This window comes from Melanerpes formicivorus, unplaced genomic scaffold (genome assembly GCF_026170545.1).
Source record: "Melanerpes formicivorus ecotype bairdi unplaced genomic scaffold, bMelFor1.0.p_v2 SCAF_2, whole genome shotgun sequence".
In the NCBI taxonomy this organism is placed as follows: Eukaryota; Metazoa; Chordata; class Aves; order Piciformes; family Picidae; genus Melanerpes; species Melanerpes formicivorus.
This window is the reverse complement of record NW_027142354.1, coordinates 47672226-47697260: the sequence shown is the minus strand read 5'-3', so window position 1 is coordinate 47697260 and position 25035 is coordinate 47672226. Positions and strand designations below refer to the sequence as shown.

The window sequence follows — 25035 nt, the reverse complement described above, 5'->3', positions numbered from 1 at the left end:
AGGTGGACACGTCACAGAGACTTGCTTGCTGGGATTGAGAGAACTGTCCCAAGAGAGCTTCCCTGTGCCCACCCCAGGGACAGGGCTCTGCAGGAACCCCACCAGCATCCACCAGGAGACAAAACCTCAAAACGCCCTGAGAGGCAGGTGGGAGCTGCAGCCCAGTGCCATGGGGCAGAGGCAAAGTGTAATGGACGGTGGCATTGCCACAGTAGCCCCCCCACCAGAGCTGGCACCGCTGCCCAGGCTCCCAGTCCTGCGGCATGGACCAGAGACACCACAGAGGCCCTGCGGAGGTTTGTTGCTCTCCAAGCTGCAGATCCTCTCTGGGATCTGAATCCTATTAAGTTCTTACTCACAGTGACCCGAAGGGATCCAGGGCTGGCTTTTTGGCCTCGTAACCCTGCACACACAGACACACACACACATGCCCTGGGCACCACCAGGCCACCAGCACAGAGGAGAACTTGTAGCTGAGCCACACAAGGAAATGCAGGCACCCAGACCACATCTGGAACACATCACACTCGTTCTTCTGGGTGTTTCTTCACCCCAAGTTCAGAACTTCAGCCTTTTTTCCCCCTCTCCAAGCACAGGTGGCCAACACACGTGTGCACACAGAGGGTGTCTCCTCCTCTTGGACACCACCAGCCAAAGAATTCCAGTGCTTGGCTTTCCCCCTGGGATTCGAGAAGTTAAAGCTTTCTCAAAGCTGCTCTGGGTGTCTCTGCTCAGAGCCCTGGGGCTAACCCTGCCCACAGCACAGTCCTCGGCGATTTCACACAACTGGTGCCACTCACCCTGCTCTCCTCCACATCCCCTTCCCTCACTGGGGCAGCTAGAGGGCCTGGGGACTTGAATCCAGCCCTGGAGCTGGGAGGGCTGCTGCCTCCTCCAGAGTAGTAACAGAGATGATGACGTTGATGACTTAAGGAGCTATTTCCTCTCCTCCAGCTCCATGCTGACCATGAGCCACAGCTCTGCCTGCTGCACACGATGGCCTCACCAACACCCTGCGCACCTCGTGTGTACTATGTCCCCAGCCGTGTGACTTGTGGTCACATCCCTCTTGCCCATCACCATCTGGGCAGGACCCCAGAGCTGGGTGCTGCCCTGGCATGGGTGCAGACCCCTGGGAAGGACCCAGCTCAGGACCCCTGACAGGGTGACAGCATTCCAGCATCACCCCTTGCTAGGGCCATCTCCCATGACGAAAGCCAGGAGGACTTTGGCACTGGTGAGGCTGCACCTTGACTCCTGGGTTCAGTTTTGGGCCCCTCACTCCAAGGCCCCATTGAGGGTCTGGAGTGGACCCAGGGAAAGGCAATGAAGCTGGTGAAGGATCTGGAGAACAGGGCTGGTGAGGAGCAGCTGGAGGGAACTGGGGTTGTTCAGTCTGGAGAAGAGGAGGCTGAGAGGAGACCTTATTACTCTCCACAGCTCCCTGAAAGAAGGTTGGAGCCAGGTGGAGGTTGGCCTCTTCTCCCTACTATCAGGTGATGGAATGAGAGGAAATGGCCTGTAACTGTACAAGGGGAGGCTTAGGTTGGACATGAGGAACAATTTCTCTGCTGCAAGAGTGGTCAGGCACTGGAACAGGCTGCCCAGGGAGGTGGTGGAGGCACCACCTGGAGGTGTTCAAGAAATATGTGGACATGGCACTTGGTTTAGTGGCCATGGTGGTGCTGGGGTGATGGTTGGACTGGATGACCTTAGAGGGCTTTTCCAAGCCAAACAATTCTGTGATTCTGTAAGTTCAGGACTCTGCACTCAGCAGGCATTAGCCAGAGGGAAGCTGAGAATCCTTCAGCACTGGCAACACCCAACAATGGCCCACGGGGAGGGGAGAGGAGATAACTGCTGGCGTGACAGCGACAGAGGAGGAGCACTGGCAGCCGTCACTGGAACACAGCCTCTTCACAGGCCTGAAGAGGAGGCTAAAATTAGCAGCAGGCTTGGCCAGAAAAGGAGAGAGGGGCACTCGTGCCCACCACATGTCTGAAGACAAGCAAGGAGCCAGCACAGAGCGGCCCCATTGTCCTCCCTGCGCCACTGTCAGACCCACCTGCACCCTGAGTGTCCTCTGAGCCTAAAAGCTCCAACCTCTCATCTACACTTTGGGGGAAAACCTCTCCAGTGGAAGCAGCTGAAGCTCATAGAATCACAGAATCATTTTGGTGGGAAAAGACCTTTAAGATCATCAAGTCCAGCCACTGATCCAGCACTGCCAGCTCACCACTAAACCACAGTCCCCAGCACCACATCTCCACGGCTGTGAAACCCCTCCAGGGATGAGGACTCCACCACTGCCCTGGGCAGCCTGAGCCAGGCTTTGACAACCCCTTTGGGGAAGAAATTGCTCCTCATATCCAGTCCTCCCTGGCACAACTTGAGGCCATGTCCTCTTGCCCTATCACTCATTCCTTGGGAGAGGAGACCAATCCCCACCTGTCTCCAACCACTTTTCAGGCAGTTGTGGAGAGCAGATCAGGTTGGCCAAGGACCAAGTCGTCCCACTGGCCCAGAGAGCAGGGCTCTTCCCAGAGCTGACTTTGCTATTTAAGCTGGGAAAAAAGCAAAGCTGTCTGTGGGTCAGCTCCTTGTGGGGACAGCAGGACAGAGACAGGAGGTGTAGGAGATCCAAGTCCAAGCCAAAGCTGGTGGAACAGTCCTGGGAGCAAAGGGTTAAAGTTGCTGCTAAGTGGGGAAAGCAGAGGATGCTGCTGCAGGCTCTGGGTGTCTGACAGGGCTGTGCTCTCAGGAGCAGGATTTCTCCACTTCCTGCAGAGAAAAATTGCTTCACAGCCTCTGTCTGGTGCTTGGTGGGACAACAGGAACTGAGACTCCTGCCCCTTCCTTCCCCTGCAGCAGGGAACAGCAGGGAACAAGCAGGCTCAGGCTGTGTGTCCCCTGCCAACCCCCTCCAGAGAAGGGCAGCAGGGTCCCAGGTCCTTGGTAGGACAGGAGCATGTCCCCTCTTCCTGGGCACTGCCTATCCCTGTCCTCTCCCTGCAGCTCCTAGAGGGTTCCCAGCCCTTCACTGGGGAGATGGCCACATTCCCACTGGGGAGCACAAGGGCAGAAGCCACCAGCTCCCCCCTTGGTGGCTTTGACAAGTTTCTCAATGCTTGAGGCCTTGAGCAACCTGGTGTAGTAGGAGGTGTCCCTGCCCCTGGCTGGGGGCTGGAACCAGATGACCTCCAAAGTCATTTCCAACCCAAACCATTCTATGATTCCCCAGCAGCCATCTGCAGCTGTGTCGTGGTCCAGCTTCTGGCTGCTCCTAAAGAAAACGCCTCCAGCCTCCTCACCACTCATGTGCCTGTGGGCATGCACCAGGGACTGCCAGTGCCATGGCTGCATCACCAGCCTGCTGCCATCCCCTGGGCTTGCTCCCAGTGCTGTCACCAGCAGCTGGCACAGGGACAAGCTTCCTTTGGTCCTTCACACGGCAGCTCCCCTTTGGGCATGAGTTAAATGATGGATCCAGCTTCCCAGGAACAAGGGAAGGGATCTGCAAAACACTTCCAGATCTGCCCACAGCACAAGAGGAAGGTCTGAGTGTCACCAGGTATCACCTGCCCAGGCTACAGGGATCACAGTGCTGGTCAGTGACAGCCCCCAGTTGGAAACACTCCAGTATAACCACTGCAAATCCCACAGCAACAGGCCAAGCAGAGTGAGCAGCACAGCCTCACACGCCAGGGCCTCACCATGCAGGTGCCGCCACCCTGCAGCTCCTTCTCTTGCAGCCCAGCAGGTGACTCCATGCATGGGCACTGTAGGAAGGGTACCAGCACCTTGCATGGGTGCCATGGGGTGAGCCCAAGGAGAAGCCACCACATCAGGCAAGATGTTGGGTGCAAACCATGAGCCTGATGTGCAAGCCACAAGGCCCACAGGCAATCTGCCAGCCCTGAGCACAGGACAGGGGGCACTGCAGCAGGATGAGAAGCAGCAAGAGGCAACACCTCGGACTGCATTCCCCATGGGCTCACAGCAGGGCTTCTTCAGGGTCTCCCAGCCTGCAGCCATGGCAAGGGCTTGATTCACTTCCACCACCACCTCGACCTGCCAGGAGCCTCCTTCCAGCCAGGACATCTGTCCTGCAAAACAGCCCAAGTGAAGGAGCCTGGAGAACACAGGTGGAGGGCTCACCAGCAGAACCCCTAGCCATTCAGGTGCAGGGGGACTAGAGCATGACACAGCCAACTTGGCCACCCCAGCAGCACCTCCACAGCCCCCTGAAGCACAGCAGCCACCAGGCAGGCAGGGACCAGCCAGGACACATAATCCAGGGAGCAGCCGTGCTAATCAGTGGCCAAAACAGGCGGATTAGGGCTGGCCAAGGGTGCTTAGGAAGCAGCAATATGGTGTCTGTCCCCACAGCAACCACCCCTGCCAGCCACCACCCCAGCCAGGGCTGCAGCAAAGCCCCCACAGGGTCACGCAGCAACCCCCAGGAATGCCCAGGGATGGGGTTTGGGACAGGTCAGAGGTGGGAATGGCCAGCTGGATCTGGCCCATGGATGCAGGAAAGCACCCACTGAATCATGGAATCATTTTGGTGGGAAAAAGACCTTTAAGGTTATCAAGTCCAAGCATTAACCCAGCACTGCCAGGTCACCACTAAACCATGGCCCTCAACACCACACCTACACCCCTTGGAAACCCCTCCAGAGATGAGAATTCCACCACTGCCCGGGGCAGCCTGGGGCAGCCTGGGCCAGGCCTGGACAACCCTCAAGGGGAAGAAATTGTTCCTCATGTCCAACCAAACCACCCCTGGAAGAACCTGAGGCCAATTCCTCTTGTCCTATCATTTGTTCCTTGGGATAAGAGACCAATCCCCACCTGACTCTGACCACCTTCCAGGGAGTTGTAGAGAGTCAGAGGCTCTCCCTTCAGCCTCCTTTTCTCCAGGCTGAACAACCCCAATTCTTTCAGCTGCTCCTCACCAGGCCTGTTCTTCAGACTCTTCATCAGCTTTGTTGCCCTTCTCTGGACCCATTCCAGGACCTCAATGTCCTTCCCCCAGCATCAAATTTTAGCCACCACCTGGACCCAGCCCAAGCACGAAGCATTGGGGCTGCGCCACTCAGAGCTGAATTTGTTCCAAGAAGTTTAATTCTTTGAGCTTCCCAGAGGAGATCAGCAAAAGCCCTCCCTGCTCCTGCAAGCCAAGGAGGTCCTCTTGAGTCAGCCCAGTCCCCACACTGCATTCAGAGCTAATTAGCAATTATTTGTTTATTGAAGTGCTTCTCACCCAGGTGGCTGGAGTTAATCAGTGCTTCAGGATGGGCCTGCAGCTGCTGGCAGGTTGCTCTGATTCATCCTTTGAGTAAATAAATAAAACCAGATGAGCAAAGACAACCCCACCTCCAGCAGCAGCTTTTGCCACCAAGTTTGTCCACAAAAGCCCTGGGAAAGGTTACCCTGGCTCAGCACCTGCTGGAGGGTGCCAGACCCAACAGGGGGTAACCCTGGGGACTTAGTGTGACTGGCAAAGGACCCTCCAAGGAGGGGAGAGCACCACTGTCAGGGCCCTGCAGCACCCTCAAACCTCATTTTGGTGCATTTACCACATGTGTGGCTCCTGCCAAAACACAGTGCTGAGCCTCACCTCAGCAGCACACACACACAGACCAAATCCCCCCTCCCCAAAGCCCAGATCTTCACTGGACCAGGGAAACTTTGCAAACACAATCACAGAATTGCTCCAGTGGGAAAAGACCTTCAAAATCTTCCAGCCAACATGAGGAGGAACTTTTTGTGCTTTGAGGCTGGTAGAGCATTGGATCAGGCTGCCCAAAGGGGCTGTGGAGTCATTCAAAACCTGACTGGACACTGTCCTGTGCAGCTTGTTCTGGGTCAAGCTGCTCTGGCCCAGTGGTTGGACTTGATGATCTCCAGAGGTCCTTTCCAACCCCTGTCACTCTCTCATTCTGTGAGTCCTGTATCACCAACTCCAACCACCAGGACCACTGAACCACATCCCCAAGTGCCATGTCCACAGGTTTCTTGAACACCTCCAGGGACAGTGACTCCACCACCTCCCTGGGCAGCCTGTTCCAGTGCCTGACCACTCCTGCCTCCAGCAAAGACATTTTTTCTACTATCCAAAACCTAAACCTCCCCTAGACAAACCTGAGGCCCTTTCCTCTCATCCTACCACATGCACCCTCCACACCATGCCTCAGGGGAAAAACTGCTCAAGTGAAACAAAAACTGAATGATCTGCCCAAGACAGCCCCAAGAACAAAGATGCAGGAGGTGCCACATCCTCTGCTCAGCCTTTTGCTGCAGCTTCAGGAGCACAGTGTCCTGCTGCCCTCACCCCACCTCACACGCTCAGCCTGCCTGGGCAGGGCAAAACATTGACCAAAGGGACAGAATCATAGAGTGCCTTAGCTTGGAAGGGACCTTAAAGATCATCTCTTCCAACCTCCCTGCCATGGGCCTCTCAACTGGACTTGCTCAAAGCCTCAAGAAGCCATTGTAGGATGAATGGGACCATTCACTGGGTCCCCACAGCAGACCAGCCTGGAGTAACTCATCAAAGACAGGAATTCTTGCCATGGGATTTGAAGAGATAAAAGTTCCCTGCTTCATGACAAACAAAGTTAGCCCTTGGAAGGGCTGCCTGGCTGCACAGCTAAAATTATCCCCCCCCCATGCTGCCCACCAGCTCAGCACCCTGGCCACGTCATCCTGCCACCCCCAAACCAGTAATGCTTGGAGATATCTCGGGAGCCTTGCCAGGCCAGGAGGTTTGTGCAAAGCTTCCCCAAATTCCTTGGCAATCCCCACCATGCTGAGAGTCTGGGATCAGCCCATCTGTGAGGAAAAGGAGGGTCTGCTGGTTGACTTTGTCCCTGTGTCATGGTGCCAAGGAAGGCAGGAGATGTTTAATGCTAGAAAGACAGCTCCTACCTAGCCAAGGACTGGGGCTGCTCCTCTCTTTGGAGGGGCAGGAGAAAGCACCTCATAGAATTACAGAATCATTGTTTGGCAATGTCCTCTGAGATCACCAAGTCCAACGTTCTACCCAACACCTCCATGACCACTAAACCGCGTCCCAAAGTGCCACATCTACCCATTCTCCAAATACCTCCAAGGAGCTTGGCCTTGGCCCTGCTCCCCAGCTGCAGCCCTGGGCACCAGCTCACCAGAGCCACTTCACAGAGAACTTTAAAATCAGTAAAAACAACTTCAGAGAGATAAGAGCAGTGTGGGGCTCTCAGAAACATGTGGCCATGGACACACAAGGAGGCAGCGGAGACTCCTGCCTGCTCCTCTTGGGCTAGAAATGGTCCAAACCTGCACTGTGTTTTGATAAGCAGTTCAAAAATAGCTACTGCTGCTGGTGGTGGAGGTCAGGCTGCTGGCAGCTCCATGAGCCTGCTGCCATAGCTCAGCTCAGCCAGACAGCCTGCAGCAGGGCCTCAGAGCTCCAGAGGTGAGGAGCAGCTGTCTTCTCAGTTTGAAGAGGCTGATGATTAATCAGAGCCCTCACCCTCCTGCCCTCCCTTCTCTGACCCACACCTAGCCCTGATCTTTCTCTTTCTGGACATTCCAGCCCCCAGCAGAGGCTGCTTTGCTGCAGAGCCTTTGAGCAGGGGTCTCACCACCACTCTCCATCCTTCCTGTTCAGCTTTTCTTAGCTCATCACTTCCTACTGCAGCGAAACTCAAACACAGACTTTCATGACTCAGATCTTTATCTTGTGGTGGTGGAGACGCTTCAGAAATCCACTGCACACACATTTGGTCCTTCCTCTCTTCCCTGCATCATTGGTGGGACAGCAACTGGCCAAGGCAGCAGGGATGTGCTAACAAAGCAGCTGGTCCTCATCGCTGCTGAGGGTCACACCTAAAGAGATCCTCACTTCAGAGCTGAGTTCACCATCACACAGCGAGGGACGCCACAACCTCTCCAGAAAGGAAGATATGGGGAGGCTCCCATCTGTCCTGCCTCTCCTGAGGACTCTGGACTAGTCTCTCCACTTGCCCAAAATGGACTTCTCAGACTCTCTGCTCAGAAGTGCTCTGCTTGGTGCCCAGCCCAGATCAGCCCTGCACCAGCTGAGTGTTAACCAGGCTGTTTGTGGAGAGGAAGGAGGCAACAAGCTGCAGCAGCTCTTGATTCAGATACACATAGAACCAGGGAGTCACTGAGGTTGGAAAAGACCTCCAAGATCATCAAGTCCAATGGTCAACTCAACACCACCATGGCCACTGAACCATGTCCATACTTGAACACCTCCAGGGATGGTGACCTCCCTGGGCAGCCTGTTCCAATGCTTAACATGGGTGAAGATGGACAGAGACAACAGTGGGTGGGGAAGGAAAGTGATAGAGAATAAAACGACATGAGAAGTGCAGGAGCTGTCTGCAGGTGCTGGGTTGGTTAAGCACTGTGACTTGTCTCTATCTGTGGTCAGGACAAGGAAGGAGAACCTTGTGGTGGCCTTCCAGTACTTAAAGGGCCCTACAACCGAGACAGGGCCGGACTTTTGAGCAGGGCCTGTTGTGACAGGACAGGGGATGACAGTTTGAACCATAAAAGGGAGATTGAGAGTGGAGAGAAGGGAAGAAAATGTTCATGATTAGGCTGGTGAGGCCCTGCCCCAGGTTGCCTAGAGAGGTGGGAGATGCCCCATCCCTGGAATCACTGCAGGTCTGGTTGTTTGGGGCTCTGAGCAACCTGCTCTAGTTGCAGATGTCCCTGCTGACTGGAGGGGGGTTGGACTAGATGACCTCAAAAGGTTCCTTCCCATCCAAATCAGCCTCATTCTAGGACAACCCATGAAATTACACAAATGAGCCCTGGAAAGGCTTCCCATTCCTGGAGATGCTGAGAAGACAGATGTCTGCAGCTGCTGGAAAGCACATCCTAAAGCAAGTCCTTTCTTCCAGCAAGGATCACCAGGGCTTGGAGAAACACAGGCAAGCTGCCAGGCAGCAGAGCTCTCTCCAGCAGTGCTGGGAACCACCACAACATCCCCTAGACAGTCTTAAAGGGCCCAAAGCCAAGTACCAGCATCACAGGCTGACCATGACCATGTCAGGAATCAGTACTTCAGCCACCCTCCCACCCATCAACACTGCACAGATCCCCCCAGGCCCACCACCCTGGGAAGCTTTGTGTGAATCATAGAATCATGAAACAGTTTGGGATCGAAGGGACCTTAAGGATCATCTAGTTCCAACACCATGCCATGGGCAAGGACACCTCCCACAAGACCAAGTTGCACAATGGCCCCTCTAGCCTAGCTTTGAGCACTTCCAGGAAGGGCACATCCACAACATCCCTGGGCAACCTTTTCCAGTGTCTCACCACCCTCGAGGTGCCAGCACACTGCTGGCCCTGAACACCCAGCCTGTTCTGTGCACTCAGCAAGACAACAAACCCAAGGGGATTTCTCCTCTTCCCCACCCAACTCCCAGCTCTGGAGCTTCTCCTCCTGTTTATTTTTGGTGACATCCTGCTGTTGTTTTGTGGCAGAACCACCACCCCAACCCCCCCCCCAGCCCATTCCAACCTGCAGCCAGCAACAGGCAAACCGGTGGAAAGTTTGCCGGCTGGGAACGTGGCCAGGGGTGAGAGCAGCTCAGGTGGAACCAGCAGAGCCTCTGAGTAAAATCAAAAGTAAATATTCAGCCCTCCAACACGGAGGAGGATGTGTCAGAGCAGGGCTGGATGTGTGACAGCACCAGAGGCGGGCGGCAGCTGAGTGCCTGCAAAACTTCAAGGACACGGCAACGGAGTGGAAAACTCCAGCCCTGGTTGGCATTTCCAGGGCACAAACAACAAACCTCCTGAGGAGGCTGTGCTGAAAATCCTCCTGTCTCAGCCAGGGTCAGGAGAGCTGGTTGGGAATGTCCCTGCTGCAAGGACAGTCGTGTCCCACCTGTGCAGAGCTGCTGCTCCACAGCTGCTGAGCTCTGGGCCTCGAACCAGGAAGGTATTTCCAGTTTCTCCCAGGCAGCAAGGATTTGGCACGCTGGATTTCCACCCCCATCTGAAGGCTGTCCCACAGCTGCTGCTCTAGGCGAGCCCTGCAAACGCTCCCAGCCTCACACCTATGAGTAAAGTGCCTCTGATGGCACCATGGAAATGCCACCAGTTACTCACAGCTCCCCTGCCCCAGCTCCTGCAACAGGGAGCACAGGTGAGTCACAGCATCCCAGCATTGTGTGGTTGGAAGGGGCCTCTGGAAATCACTCAGTCCAACCCCCTTGCTAAAGCAGGAGCACCCACAGCAGCTTGACCAGGATCACAATGGCCAGGGGAGGTTGGAATCTCTCCAGGGAATGAGACTCCACAACCTCTCTGGGCAGCCTGCTCCAGGACTCCAGCACCCTCACACCAAACACATTTCTCCTCCTGTTCAGATGGAACCTCCTCGGTCCCAGTTTGTGCCCCTTGCCCCGTCCCTGGGCACCACTGACAAGACTCTGGCCTCAGCCTCTTGCCCCCCACAGGTCCTTTATCTCTTGCTGAGCATTGAGCAGATCCCATCTCAGGCTGCTCCTCTCCAGGCTCAACAGCCCCAAGGCTCTCCCTCATCCTTTCCTCCTCACAGAGATGCTCCAGGCCCCTCAGCATCTTTGGAGCCTCCACTGGACTCTCTCCAGTAGTTCCCTGTCTCTTGAACTGGGGAGCCCAGAACTGGATCCGGTACTGCAGCTGTGGCCTCAGCAGGGCAGAGCAGAGGGGGAGGAGAGACCATTGGCTACATGAGCACTTTGCTGGCTCATGGTTAACAAGTCCATCACAGTGTAATGAGCTCTCTTGCTAATTATTATTTCCCCTCTAAGCCTCTTCCATTTCCCTGCTCTCCAGCCCTGGAAGGAATCACACAAAGGCACCACATCACTTTTCACTCCTTGCCACAACAATTCATCGACTGGAGCCGGGAATCACATTTCAGGAGAAGACAAGGCCCTGCCCAAGACAGCTAATCCATTTAGAGGACACTAATCCAGAAGAAATTTGCTCCTGATGACCAAGGCAATGACCATTAGTGGAGCAGAAGGCTGGGCGGGGGTCTCGCACCCCTGGTGTAGGGGTGGGAGGGACCTTGGCAGAGTCCTCAGCCAGACACCATGCTGGGAGGGAGCAGATTGCCTCAGGTAGCAGCCACCTATTGGATTAGCTCCTTATTAAATCTAATTAGTTAATAGCCAGCCCAGCAGGGAGCCTGCTTGATTTCTCCAGGAGCAGGAGCTGAAACATTGGGGTCCCACAGCAGATGATGCAACCTTCATGCCCTGGGTGGGAAGGGGTCCTGCAGCCCACCCAAAGGGCCGGACAGGAGTCCTTTCCAGCACATCCCAGTTGACCCATGGTTGACTAGGTTGAATGGGGCCTTGAGCAACCTGGTTTAGTGGAAGATGTCCCTGCCCATGGCTGTGGGGTTGGAACTAGATGGCCTTTAAGGTCCCTTCCAACCCAAACCATTCTATGATTCTACTGTGCCCATGGAGCAACGCCTCATGGGGCCCCACCTCAGCTTGCAAGGCACTGCTATGCAAGGGGCTGCATTGTCTTGAGGGGACACAGGCTTAGGTTGCACCAGGGGAGGTTTAGGTTGGACATAGAATCATAGAATTGTCAGGGTTGGAAGGGACCTCAAGAATCATCTAGTTCCAACCTCCTTGCCATGGGCAGGGACACGTCACACTAGATCAGGTTGCTCAGAGCCACATCCAGCCTGGCCTGTCTTCCCCAAAAGGGTTATGCTCTGGCCCAGGCTGCTCAAGACAGTGGTGGAGTCCCCATCCTAAAGAGGATTCAAAGCTGTAGAGCTGTGGTGCTGAGGGCCACAGTTTAGTGGTAACCTGGACATACTGGCTTAATGGTTGGACTGGATAAGCTTAAAGGTCTTTTCCAACCAAAGCCATTCTCTGGCCCCAAGGGGCTGTATCCCAGCAGCAGCTCTCACCAGTGCCCACAGTCAGGGCAGGAAAGAGGGGTCAGGTCCCAGCCCCTCAAGAGCAGCAGCTTGGCAGCAGCCTGCTTCCTTCTCCTCCCAAGGAGCCTGCGGAAATCCTTTTGTCTCCGGTGCTCCTCCACCTCCTCTGTAAGAACAGGAACAATCCCACCGTGCTGGCAGGAACATCACCAGCAAGTGACTCAATTTTTCCTGCTCTGGCAGGAAAAAAAAAGGAAATAAATTAAACTCCCCAGCAGAGCCCAGGGGAAGCACAAGGGGTGAGAACGGGATGCACAGCCCAGAGCACCTCCCTGCCTCCAGCCTAGGCTTTCTCCCAGCCTTCATGGCCACCAGCACTGATAGGACTGGAAATGCAACACTGGGAGATGATTCCCAGTTTCCTGCAGACCATTCTGGCTCAACCCCCCCTGGAGAAGGCTCCTGCCTGGAGCAGGGATCCCACTGCTGCCCCAGGGATGGGGCAAGGGCAGGGCTGTCCCCCTGAAATTATAGAATTGTTTTGGTTGGAAAAGGTCCCCAGGATCCTTGAGTCCAACCACCAACCCAGCACCACCATGGCCATTACACCATGTCCCCAAATGCTATGTCCACACGTTTCCTGAACACCTCCAGGAGTGGTGACCCCACCACCTGAAGAGCCTGCAAGAGCTGCCAGCACCTGGGAAAGCAAAGGAGTCACCCAACCCTTCTGCTCTGCAATGAGGTCCTTTTGTCCAGCATTGCTAAGCAACCAGCACTGGGTGAGGGCAGGGCTCTGGGCAGATGCTACTCCAGCTGGAAAAGGGGAAAAAACAGCAGAGGAATGCTCTGGTGGGCAGTGTGACTGCAAAGGTGACAGCAGCTCATTTTCCAGCTCACTTGGCCCATGCAGAGAGAATCCAACACACTCCTCATGAGACAGCACTGTAGGGCTGTAGGCTGGGGATGAGGGGCTGGAGAGCAGCCCTAAGGAGAAGGACCTGGGGGTGCTGGTGGGTGAAACGCTGGACATGACATGGCACTGCCAGCCCAGAGCCAGCAGTGTCCTGGGCTGATCCTCAGCAGCATGGGCATTCTGCCCCTCTGCTCAACCCTGCTGAGACCCCACCTGCAGTGCCAGGGCCAGCTCTGGAGTCCTCAGCACAGCACAGACGTGGACCTGTTGGAGCAGGGGCAGAGAAGGCCACAGCAATGACGGAAGGATGAGAGAGTTGGGGCTGTTCAGCCTGGAGAAGAAAAGACTCCGGGGAGATCTGCTGGTGGCCTTTCAGTCCCTGAAGTGGCCAATCAGAGAGCTGGGGACAGACCATTGAGCAGGGTCTGTTGTGACAGGACAAGGGACAATGGTTGAACTCAAAGAGACAGATTCAGGAGAGCAGAGAGATGTTTGCCACTGAGGGTGGTGAGAGCCTGGCCCAGGTTGCCCAGAGAGCTGGGAGATGCTCCATCCCTGGAACCATTCCAGGTCAGGTTGGCTGGGGCTCTGAGCAACCTGCTCCAGTTGCAGCTGTCCCTGCTGACTGCAGGGGGGTTGGACTGGAAGAGCTTGAAAGGTCCCTTCCAAGTCAAACCATTCTATGATTAGAAGCCACCAAACAAAACCACGTGTGCACACACATGTACACAGGAACACTGTGGGCACACCAGGGCAATGCCAGGTAAAGATGGGCTGTGACAACATCCCCAAACACATCACTGCACAGGACATGAACCTTGAGAAAGCAGCTCTGAGGATACCAGGTGCGCACCAGCTTGATGTTTGATGCTCACCATCCCCACAGCAGGATGGGCAGGAGGGCAGGGCATAGCACAGCTACCCCCCAGGAGCTGGGCAAACCTTGGGGACAAGAAAGGTTTTATTTTCTTCTTTCATGAGCTATTTCTGGCCTGGCTGTAGATTAAAAACTCCCCATCCTTTAAAAATAGCTCATTTTACACTGCAGCCCAGAACAAAGGGACCATTTTTGTCTTCTGGGAATAAAAAAGCCTCACCTGGCATGGGGCAGAAAGCATATCCAAACCCTGGTGATGGGGTACCACAGGCCCAAACCTCAGCGAAGGGGTGCCATTGGGAGCATCACACCTACCCTAGCTGAGGGTCCAAACCCCACTGGTGGGTGCCACGGCGAGCACTGTACCCTGGCTGTGGGTCCAAACCCTAGTGATGGGGTGCTGTGGAGACCACCACAGCCCAACCATGAGGCTAGCCAGGCCCTTCAGCATCCCCTCGCCCCCGCGCTGGCACAGGCAGCCCTGGCAGAGCGGCACCCGTCGCTCCACGTGCGGCAGCCAGATGGTCCGGAGGCTGGTGTACTTCCCACAAACTCCAGGGAGAAAGCAGCCTGGCACCACCACACAGACAGCCCCTTCCCCCTCTGCTCTCCAGTCCCTGCTCCGCAGAGCATCCCGTGCCCGTTGTCCCTTCTCGGCGGACACCCGCGCGGTGCCCTGACCGTCGCGCTCCGGCTGCCAGGCGGGAACGGCAGCGGGGAAGCCCTGTTCCCGCTTGCCCCCAGCCACGCTTGGCACCACAAACAGCTGGGGTGATGCCCCGACAAGCAGCCCCCCGTGGCGGGTGCGCAGACAGGGCGATGATGAGGAGCAGGTGGAAGAGGCTGTGGTGTGAGGTGGTGGGGAAGCGTGCCAGGCAAACAGCTCGGGATGCGGCGGGCGCAGCGGCAGCCGCTCGCGTGCCCGGGGGAGGAGGCAGGCAGGGATGATTCACAGCAAGCACTGAACAAGCTGTGCGGGTTCTGGTACCAGCTCCCCCTCCCCTCCTCGCCCACCGCGGTCACGCTGCAGCTCCTCAGCAGCCGCAGCCCAACCCGGCTCCCCTGGGGCCGTCCCAAACCCACTGACCACAGCCGACCCCCTGGGCACAGCCCTGGATGCCCAGCAAAACCCCAAGGAGCTTGCTTCGTGCCCAGCACCAAGCCCAGCAAAGATGGGACACAGCCAGGTGCCCCCACTGCAGCCACCCTGGGTGCACAGAACCATAAAAGCACAGAATAGTGAGGGCTGGAAGGGAACTCTGACAATCATCGAGTTCAAACCCCCTGCCCAAGCAGGATCGCCCAGAGCAGGTCACACAGCAACCCATCAAGATGGGTCTTGAAAGGCTCCAGAGAAGGAGACTCCACAACCTCTCCAAGCAGCCTGCTCCAGGGCTCCAGCACCCTCACAGTAGAGAATTTTTTCCCAACTGAGTTGAGTTGGAACCTCCTGGGCTCCAGTTTGTGCCCATTTGCCTTTTGTCCTATCAGAGGAAATCACTTGAAAGAGACTAGTACCTGCTTCTTGACACCTTGGCCAGGCCAGCAAACCACAGGGCCAGTCACACACCTGGGTCTGACGTTTGGGTGCTGAACTGCTTCTGATTTCTCCTGCCTTGGTCACCCACTGAAGGAGTAATGTGATTCCCCCCATGCCAGGCCATGACTTGCCCCCTCTCTTCCTTTTGGGGGACTATAGGAAACATTTGGGGATGGGGAATCTTTCATGCTATGGGACAGGTGCATGGTTAAGAGCTCAAGCAGTGCTGCACCAGCATGGCCAAATGCAAAGAGGACTTCCTACTTCTTTGCATGACCTGTGTGGCTTGTGCAGTCGGATGCTTAATAGCTCAGCTGGCACTGAATTCAAATGAGGGTGGTGCACATGATAGTAGAGGATGAAGAGCCTGGAGAAGGCTCCAGATAGAGACCTTCCTGTACCTGATGGGGACCCACAAGAAGGCTGGAGGGGGACTGCAGCGACAGGACAAGGGGCAATGGTTTGAAATGAGAGGAGATGTAGATTGGATGTTAGGAACAAGTTCTTTAGCATGAGGGCGGTGGAACATTGCAACAGGTTGCCCAGGGAGGTAGTTGAGATAACAATCTAAGCAAGAGATAGATGGACCTGGAGATTGGGATGTGAAGGGGCAGGTCTAGATGTTCCTTCAGTGCCAGGAGCTGGGTACCTGCTGGGTCCTGCTCATACTGCCAGGATGGAGCACATGTGCCTGATTCAGGTCAAGAGGCAGTTCATCCAGGGCTGTGTGCAGCTATGCCGGCACAGCTGCATCTCCCAGCTCCATTTGCTCTGCCATCCCACCACACCCAGCGATGTCCGTGGTGCCAGCTGCACGCCCTGGGACATGAGCTGGGGGTGGTGGGATGCTTGGATCTCTTTTTCTTTTCTCTTTTTTCCTCCTTTGGGGCTGGCAGCTCACAGTGACGTGGACCCTGCGTGAAGGAGATGCTGTTCCCATGGTTGCTGCAAGGAGGGTGGGAGGCAGCGCCGGTGCCGCCTGTCCCCGTGCTCTTCGCAGGTTGGCACACACAGAGCTTCCCCGGATGAACCCAGGAGCCTGCAGCCAGGATAGGATGGTGCTGCCAACCCCCTCTCTGGCTGGCACAGGGGTCTGATAACCCCTCTGCTCTACTCCCTCCCTCCCTGTGGGCATTCTGGAATTGTGTGCTTTGGAGAAGGCTGAGGGGAGACCTCATTGCTCTCTACAGAGCCCTTAAAGGAGGTAGGAGTGAGGTGAGGGGGTAGTCTCTTCTCCCTACTATCAGGTGATAACACAAGAGGAAATGGCCTGAAATTGTGCCAGGGAAGGCTTAAGTTGGATATAAGGAAAAATTTCCATGCTGCAAGAGTGGTCAGGCACTGGAACAGGCTGCCCAGGGAGGTGGTAGAGTCACCATCCCTGGAGGTGTTGAAGAAATGTGTGGACACGGCACCTGGGGACATGGTTTGGTGGCCATGGTGGTGTTGGGTTGAAGGCTGGAGTGAATGATCTTAGAGAGCTTTCCCAACCTAAACAATTCTCCGGTTCTGTGATGCTTCTTGAAACCCAGGAAGCAATGCCACAGGCAATGACGTGGTGCTTGGGGGAATAGTTCAGTGGTAGACTTGGTAGAGAAGAGTTAATGGTTGAAGTAGATGATCCTTAAGGTCCCTTCCAGGCCAAACCATTCTGTGATTCTGTGACAAGGACTCTCACCACAAACATCACCAGGTTATGAAACAGCCCAAGACGTGGCTCTTCCTCCAACACGCCCAAGGGCCTTCACCCTGGAGAGGCAAACAAGGACACTTGGAGAGCACATCACTCTTATCTCTCTGCCCAGTGCTTGGCCAACTCTACCCACCCAAAGCAGGGCCACACTCCAGTTGAGCTGCCTCTCCCAGCAGGGCTGAGGGTGCTGAACTGGAGGCAGGCAGGGAAAGGCAGCAATGGTGGCAAAGCCATCTGGGGCAGGAGATACCTGAAGGAATGAGCTGGAGTCTGAAGCATTTGCTTATAGACAGCCTTGTTGTTTGGACTAGAAGGGAATTAGCTGCTCAGGTTGGAGGCTGGACACCAGTTTCACTTTCACTTCCAGCCAGCTCTGGACACACCACTGCACACCACAAACACACCCACAAGCATTTCATGCAGGCTTGGCAGAAGCTAAGTTGCTGAGATGTGGAACAGAGGTGACAGCAGAGCCCAGCACATCCACAACACAGCCAGGGGCCACCCCTTTGCCTCTCACACCACAGGGCAGCCATGGAGCAGGATGCGTCCCAGGAAAACCCCACAGCCACAGCAAGAACCCTCCTGGCATCATAGGCCACCTCCATTACCTATCTCAAGATGAGGAGAAACTTCTGTGCTGTGAAGGTGCTGAAGCCCTGGAGCAGGCTGCCCAGAGAGGCTGTGGTGTCCCCTCTGGAGAGATTCCAAACCCACCTGTACTTTGTGAGCAAGCTGCTGTGGGTGCCCCTGCTCTAGCAGGGGGCTCAGGCTGGATGATCTCCAGAGGTCCTTTCCAACCCCATCATCCTGTGAGTCTGTGACCCTGGCACCACATGGGCAGACACAGAGTGCTCCCTGGGGCAGCTTGTTAAAAATCACACAGACCAAAAAGGTCAACAACCTTGCCTAGACTGTGTCCTCTCAGGGCTGGGAACCCAGGGGCAAGCCCCATCACAGCCAGCTCAGGGCATGCTGGAGGAGGGCAGAGCCAGTGCAAAACCCAGGGAGGCTGACAGGGTCAGGTCACCTTCCAGCTGCTGCAGGACCCAGGTCCACCCCAACATCACCCCTTCCCCACTTCCCTCCTTGATCCTGCAGCCCTGCAGTGACCTGGCCAAAAGGAAAAATGATCCCAAACCCAAGCCCAGCCTAAATGCACATTTTGGGAGCACAGGCACCTCTGCCCTTGCCAAGGGAGCCCCAGGCACGGCATAGCCTGGTCAGAGCGTGGCACAGGTCGGCCAGGGCATGGCACAGACAAGCTGGGGCATAGCAAAGTCTGGCCAGGGCATGGCTCAGCCCGGTTGGGGTCCAGCCCTTGCACCCCTCTGCCCAAGGGGATTTCCAGCCCCATTCCAGCCCCACCACACAAATTGCAGCCTGCAACATGGGAATGCAGCAGCAGCTGGGGCGTGGACGGGTTCAGTGGCTTCAAATTAGTGCTTGGGAACTGGAGGAGGAAGCAAAAGCAAAACAAGAGCAGAAACGTGGCAGGGCACCAGACTGCAGCCCCAAAGGACATGACAGCCACAGCCCCCCCACTGCCCCAGCACCTTGAGGGCACAGCATATGTCACCATAGGGGTCAAGAGGAGGAGGAATCAGAGAACAGTTTGAGTTGCTAGCCCACACTGCTCATAGCCTCAACCAGTCTGGTCTTAAACACTTCCAGGAGTTCCCACAAGTTCCAATGCCTTGCCACCACCATAGTAAAGAATTTCTTCCTACTATCCAATCTACATCTGCCCTGCTCCAGTTTCACACCGTTGTCCCTTGTCCTTTCACCACAGGCCTTGTTAAGTAGTAACTGTAATATAAATATAATAGGAAGGTAACCCCCTCAGCCTCTGCAGCAGCACAGGAAAGGAGATGGCTGGCAGCCACCTGCATCTCCAGATCCTCCATCCTTAGACATGTTGCCTGTTGTCAGAAGCAAGCTGCAAAGCATCTCTGCATCACTGAGCTTGATAGTCCCTCTCCCTACTCCGAAGTGGAGGGGGCTGGTGGCAATGCCAGCACTGCAGGCAGCCACCATACTGGGACCAATTACCGCTGGGACATTTAACCATGGAATTGTTTTAGTTGGAAAAGCCCTCTAAGATCATCCAGACCAACCATCAACCCAACACCACCATGGCCATTAAACCATGTCCCCAAGTGCCATACCCACAGGTTTTTTGAACACCTCCAGGGATGGTGACCCCACCACCTCCCTGGGTAGCCTGATCCAATGCCCAAACACTCTTGCAGCAAAGAAATTGTTCCTCATGTCTGACTCAAACCTCCCCTGGCACAATTTCAGGCCATTTCCTCTCCTTCTATCAGCTGATACTACAGAGACCAACCCCCACCTCACTCCAACCTCCTTTAAGGGAGTTGTAGAGAGCAATGAGGTCTCCCCTCAGGTTCCTTTCCTCCAGGCTGAACAACCCCAGTCCCCTCAGCTGCTCCTCACCAGCACTGTTCTCCACACCCTTCATCAGGATTTGCTGTTCATCTCTCAACCTGCTACAGCCCCTCAATGTCCTCCTTGGAGTAAGGGGCCCAAAACTGAACCCAGTATTCAAGGTGCAGCCTCACCAGTGCTGAATCCAGAGGCACAATCACTTCCCTGGTCCTGCTGGCCACGATATTCCTGGTCCAGGCCAGGGACAAACTGATCCCACATCCCTAGTACTGATGGTCACCACGGTCCTGTGCTTGAGAACAAGTCTCACAGCATCCAAGCTTCGAGTTCATTATTTATGTCTCACTTGAGGTCTTGGCATTTGCAAAACTTTGTGAATAATTGATGGTGGGTGTAGGAGGGAGGGAGAGGGACACGTTTGGCTGGAAACCAGGTCACTCCTAATAGCAGCCTAGCAGCAAAGGGAGACAATAGAAATAGGCACAGATACTGGGGTGGGAAAAATGGCATTTCTATCTATAGACACAGATACAAACACCCCTGAGATGCCTTCAGCTCCAAGGGGTAGTTAACAAGAACGAGGATTCATTTCAACCTCCTGAATTAGTTCTTTTTATAAATGAAGGAGCAAGTGCTGTCAGTCAGCCCCATTTCTCTCCATCCCTCCACAGAGAGCAAAAGCAGGGTGGCTGCAGAGCAGCTCCTCCACCCAATCCACAAGAGAAACCTCCCCATGTGCCTTCAGCCCAGCCTCAGCAACCCAGCAGAACAGTGCTGGGGGCACAGAGGCTCCAAGGGGCCAAGCAGAGTAGTAGGGAGCAGGAGAGTGCTGTACCCCAGAGCTATGGAGGGGTCCCCCTCATTCCTGCACCTTCCACCCCACAGCCCCATCCAAGTGCTCCTCACTGACACACAAAGAGTTACGTTCTCCTTGTGCCTGTCTTACAACAAAGAGGATGTGAAACGTTCAGCAGAGAACACAAGAGGAAGGAAAATGAGAGAGGATATTGCCAAGACTTCAAGAAACTTGGGCTGCAGGGCTGTGCCAAGAGCTGAGTCCTCACTCCAAAGACAGCCTGCCCTGAGCCAGAGGAGTTGCTACTCCCTGGACCTGTCTGGCCCCACATCATCATGTCCTCTACAACAGCGAAGGCAGGGAGATAAGGCCACCCCGAACAGCCATGGGGAGATAAGACACCATGGAGACACCAAAAATGCAATGCTGATAAGTGAGCACCTCTTGATTTCCAGGAATGGTCACCAGGTACCACCTGCACCAGCTTACGGTCGCCCAAACCTCCTGCAGTAGTGAAACAGGAGGAAGACCCAGCAGGAGGTAGCACAACAGATCCCCGCCCCTGGCTCATCCTCATCCACGCCGACAGACACCCAGAAAGTCCTAACAGTCCACACAACATGGCCAGACCTCATACCCACCCCACACTGAGGGTAACACCAGCAGAGGGAGCAGGGTAAGACCAGCAGAAAGAGCAGGCTAAGATCCTGTCCTGCAGTAGGTCTCTGCTGGAGAAATCAGAGGCATTATGGATCACGGGCAGCTGGTGAAGTCACTGTCACAGCAGGAAAAGGAGCCCCATATTGGAGCAGGTCACCCATGCCCTGCCCAAAACCTTTCCCCTCCTCTGCAGGGACCATGGCTCCACGCCTGAGGCCACACACACAGGTGGGATGTGGCCAGGAGGCCAGGCAGTGCTGGTTCTCCGGCGTTAATTAATGCTGCAGCCAAACCCTCGTTACTCACGGCCTGCCCGTGTGGCACAGCCTGGGCACCGGCGGGCACCCTCCGGCCCCACGCTGGAATTAAGGGCTAATCCAGGAGTGCTTTCAGCAGGGCCCACAGAACAATGCCACCATCAAAACACCCTCATCTCCAGAGGCCAGCAAGGGGTCTTCCTGCCCCAGCATGAGGACCATGCAGCATGGCTGTGGCTGGTAGCAGAGGAGCCCAGCAGCTGTATCTGCAAATAAGCATCACGACCACCAAGTGACCTGCTAAAGGTGTCCCCGACTCAGCCCAGACACCAACCCCTTGGGACCCACCTGAGAGCTCCTCAGACGTTCTTTGCCACAATGAACAAGGCCCTCCAGCCACCTCCAGCACACACAATGGCACAACATGCCCACAAATCAGCATCATCAGGGCAAGGACATGACCACCACCTGCCAAGTGACCTGCTGAAGGTGTTCCTGACTCAGCCCACAGACCAACCCCCCTGGGACCCACCAGCTGAGCTCCTAAAATGTTCTTTGCCATGAAGAACGAGGCTGTAGGATTTGTGCCGAGATAAAATGAATGCTCCAGGCAGGGCCAGGCACAGCTGCCTTCAGCTCAGCAAATGCACTGCAGCAGAAGACAGCTCAGACCTGCAGAACCATAAATGCACCATGTCTGGGTTGATTTTTAACCCCAAATGCCCAGAATTGGTAGAATGGGAGTCCCTGTAAGCCAGATGCTACCAGCAGGAACTGCACCCATGGGACTTGGTGTGAGATGTGAAGGGGAGAGAGCAGGGATCAGCTCCATGGCTGCAGCTTGGGATGAGACAGTGGTGCTAGGTCGACCCTCTGATTGTGGCTAGTGGGACAGGTTGGTGGACTCTCCCAGAGCATTACCTGCCCAGTGGTGATATCACCATGCCTCAGGTCCCAAAATAACCCCCTCAAGGCCTGGCTGGTGGGTCCCAGGTCCCCATGGGGGTCCAACACAGCTGTGTATGGACATGTCCATCTCCCATCCCACCACCCCATGACACTGAGAAGGGCAGGGTGAGCTCAGCAAGGTAACAACTCCTGCTGCCAGCGCGCCCAGGACAGGAAACCTGCCAGCTAGGGAAGTGAGCTGTGATTTGAGCCAAAAGCACTTGAAATAAAAACAAAAAAACAAACGACACCATGAGCAGACAGCAGGAACAGAGATGCAGCTCAGGAAGCAACCCACCCACCACAGCACTCTGAGTGGGTGGCCATGCAGAGGTGTCCCCAGGCCTGGCCATGGAGCCAGGGTGAGCATGAGGGGGAAACAGACACTGCTGGCCACAGGCAACGGTCTCCCCAGCCCTAGAACCTACAACACAGAGTCCTCCTCCCATAGAGTCCACACCTCAAAGCAGTAGGTTGCAGCTTTAACCTCCTCCCACACAACAACCATCTCCACTTCGCTGTACATGCTGGGAACAGAGGAGGTAGCACTGGTGGGGCCAACCCTGGGCAGAGCCCGGGAGGGTGTCCCTGGGCATCCACCACCCTAAACAGAGAGGAGACAAGAAAGGAATGCACAGCACCCACCCACAGCTCCAGCCAAACCACCTGCAAAGGTTGCAACCTCTGAGGACTATGGAGCAGGCACATCCTTATGGACCAGAATCAGAATCAGGCACATCCTGATGGACCATCCGTGTCCTGAGAAACCAGGACCAGACCTGGCACATCCTAAAGGACAACAGCCACCCATTTTCAGATGGATCAGGAGCAGAACCAAGCACATCCCGATGAACCACTCAAACTACAAAGCTCTCGGAGACCACGGATGAGCGCAGCTGGTCCGTGATGGACCAGGACCAGGGCACCACCAACCAGGATGGATAATGATGGACCAGGTGGTATCGCGGGCCGGGCAGGCTGCAGGGAGCCGGTACAGCGGACTGGGCGGGGGTCGCGGGTCCCCGGCGGAGCCACCCCTAGCCCCCCACTTACTCTTGAGTGCGACAACGAGGGACTTCCCGTCCTTGATGAGCTCCTTGATGAACTTGTTGGTCTTCTCCAGCTCGGCCTCGTGGGAGCGGAGCCGTTCCCGGAACTGCGGGCTGTCCAGGCAGCACTCGCTGAACTCCAGCGCCGGCAGCCCCATGCTGCCCGCGCACCGAGTCCCGCAGGACCAGAAAACTACAGCAAAACACCCAAAACCGGAAAAACTACAGCGGTTTTTAAGCGCTTCTGCGGGGAACTGCTGGAGCCGCGGGAAGCCTCCGTGTCGGGGCGGGCCGATCTGGGCCGGGCTGTGGCGGTGCGGGCCGGGCCGAGGGGAGCGCAGCGGGGCCGGGGCGGGCGGAGCGGTGCCGGCTCGGAGCGCTCAGCGGGGGCGGAGCTGCCGCCGCTCTGGGGCCGCCGCCCGGGCAGGGCCCGAACGCTGCCCGCCCGCCCGCGCCGCCGCCAGCCCGGGACACGCCCCCTGCCCGGGACACGCCCCCGCGCCAGCCTTCAGCCAGTGGCTGAGCCCAGCGGTCTGCTCCCCACCCACCTCCTCTGCAGGAACACGCCCATTATATTGCATGAACCAATCAACTGCGGGGGTGGGGCATGAAGGGCGGGATCTAGTGAAGCCCATCCCCTCCGCGGCCTGCGGGAACGGCCGGGTCGAAGAGCCCGCAGCTGGGCTCTGCGCGGCTGCTGCTGCGGCGCCTGGCTCGGCCGTTCCCTGCGGCTCACTCCCCTTCCCCCGGACCTTCCCGGGCTGCAAGAAAACCTGCACCGGGCTGAGCTCCTCTGGTTGGGCCTTTGCGGACTGTGGCTTTACGCAAATTGCCGCCCATTAAACAACTGTGAAGCAACTGAGGGATTCAGGGGCATTCATCCAGGAGAGGAGGCTCAGGAGAGACCTGACTCCATGAAAGGAGTTGTAGAGAGTCAGGAGTTGTAGGCAGGGGTTGGTCTTTTCTCCCAAGGAACAAGTGATAGGACAAGAGAAAATGGCATCAAGTTGCCCCAGGGGAGGTTTAAGTTGGACATGAGAAACAATTTCTTCCCCAAAAGGATTGTGACAACCTGGCCCAGGCTACCCAGGGCAGTGGTGGAGTCCCCATCCCTCGAGGGGTTTCAAAGCCATGGAGATGTGGTGCTGAGGGACATGGTTTAGTGGTGACCTGGCAGTGCTGGGTTAATAGTTGGACTTGATGATCTTTTCCAGCCTGAATGACTCTGTGATTTTCCCCCCTGATCTAATAGGATGAAATAAGCAAATAAACCCTTACGTTCTTGAAACAGCTGGTTATGGTATCACAGGATGGTTTGGGTTGGAAGGGGCCTTTTTAGCTTATCTAGTCCAACCTCCCTCCAGTCAGCAGGGACATCTGCAGCTCGAGCAGGTTGCTCAGAGCCCCAGCCTGATCTGGAATGGTTCCAGGGATGGGACATCTGCCACTTCTTTGGGCAACCTGGGCCAGGATCTCACCACCTCCGTGGAAAAAAATTCCATCTCTTCAGTCTGAATGTCCCTCTCTTAGTTTAATCCGTCAACCCTTGTCCTGTCTGTCCCCAGCTTTATCAGCTTCTTTAAGTACTGAAAGGCCACCAGAAGGTCTCCCTGGAGACGTCAGATTATGAAGGGCCATGAGCAGCTCAGCACCATGAAAGGACTGCAGGTCTCCATCCCCACAAGCACACCATCTGCAATCACAGAATGCTTCAGTTTGAAAGGGACCCTCAAAGATCATCTTGTCCAACCCCCTACAGACAGCAGGGACACCTCCAATGAGCTCACATTGCTTAGGGCCAAGGGAATTCAGCAAAGGAGATGTGGATGGGCAGGAGAGGGGTGCGTAGCTGAGCTCAAGCCCCAGTGCTTGTCCCTGCAGCCCATTTCCTTCAGGAGCATGCCAGGAATTTGGCCAGAGCACAGCAGCTGCCTCGTCACCTCCTTCCCTTGGCTGGGAACTTCCAGGAC

The 25035-nt window shown here is 55.8% G+C and overlaps 1 protein-coding gene across 3 annotated transcripts in view; it reads right to left on the bottom strand.

Annotated features, from left to right (window-relative positions):
- The window catches only part of ARHGAP26 (Rho GTPase activating protein 26), a 141457-nt gene extending 118044 nt beyond the window's left edge, over positions 1 to 23413 (bottom strand). Inside the window, exon 1 of one of the 3 annotated variants that reach the window (XM_068159030.1) lies at positions 23070 to 23413. In XM_068159030.1, the coding sequence (XP_068015131.1) occupies positions 23070 to 23223 (154 nt within the window). In that variant the 5' untranslated portion in view covers positions 23224 to 23413. The remainder of the gene's footprint in view (positions 1 to 23069) is intronic. The other 2 variants (XM_068159021.1, XM_068159012.1) reach the window with 2 other exon arrangements.
- Positions 23414 to 25035: the final 1622 nt, after the last annotated feature.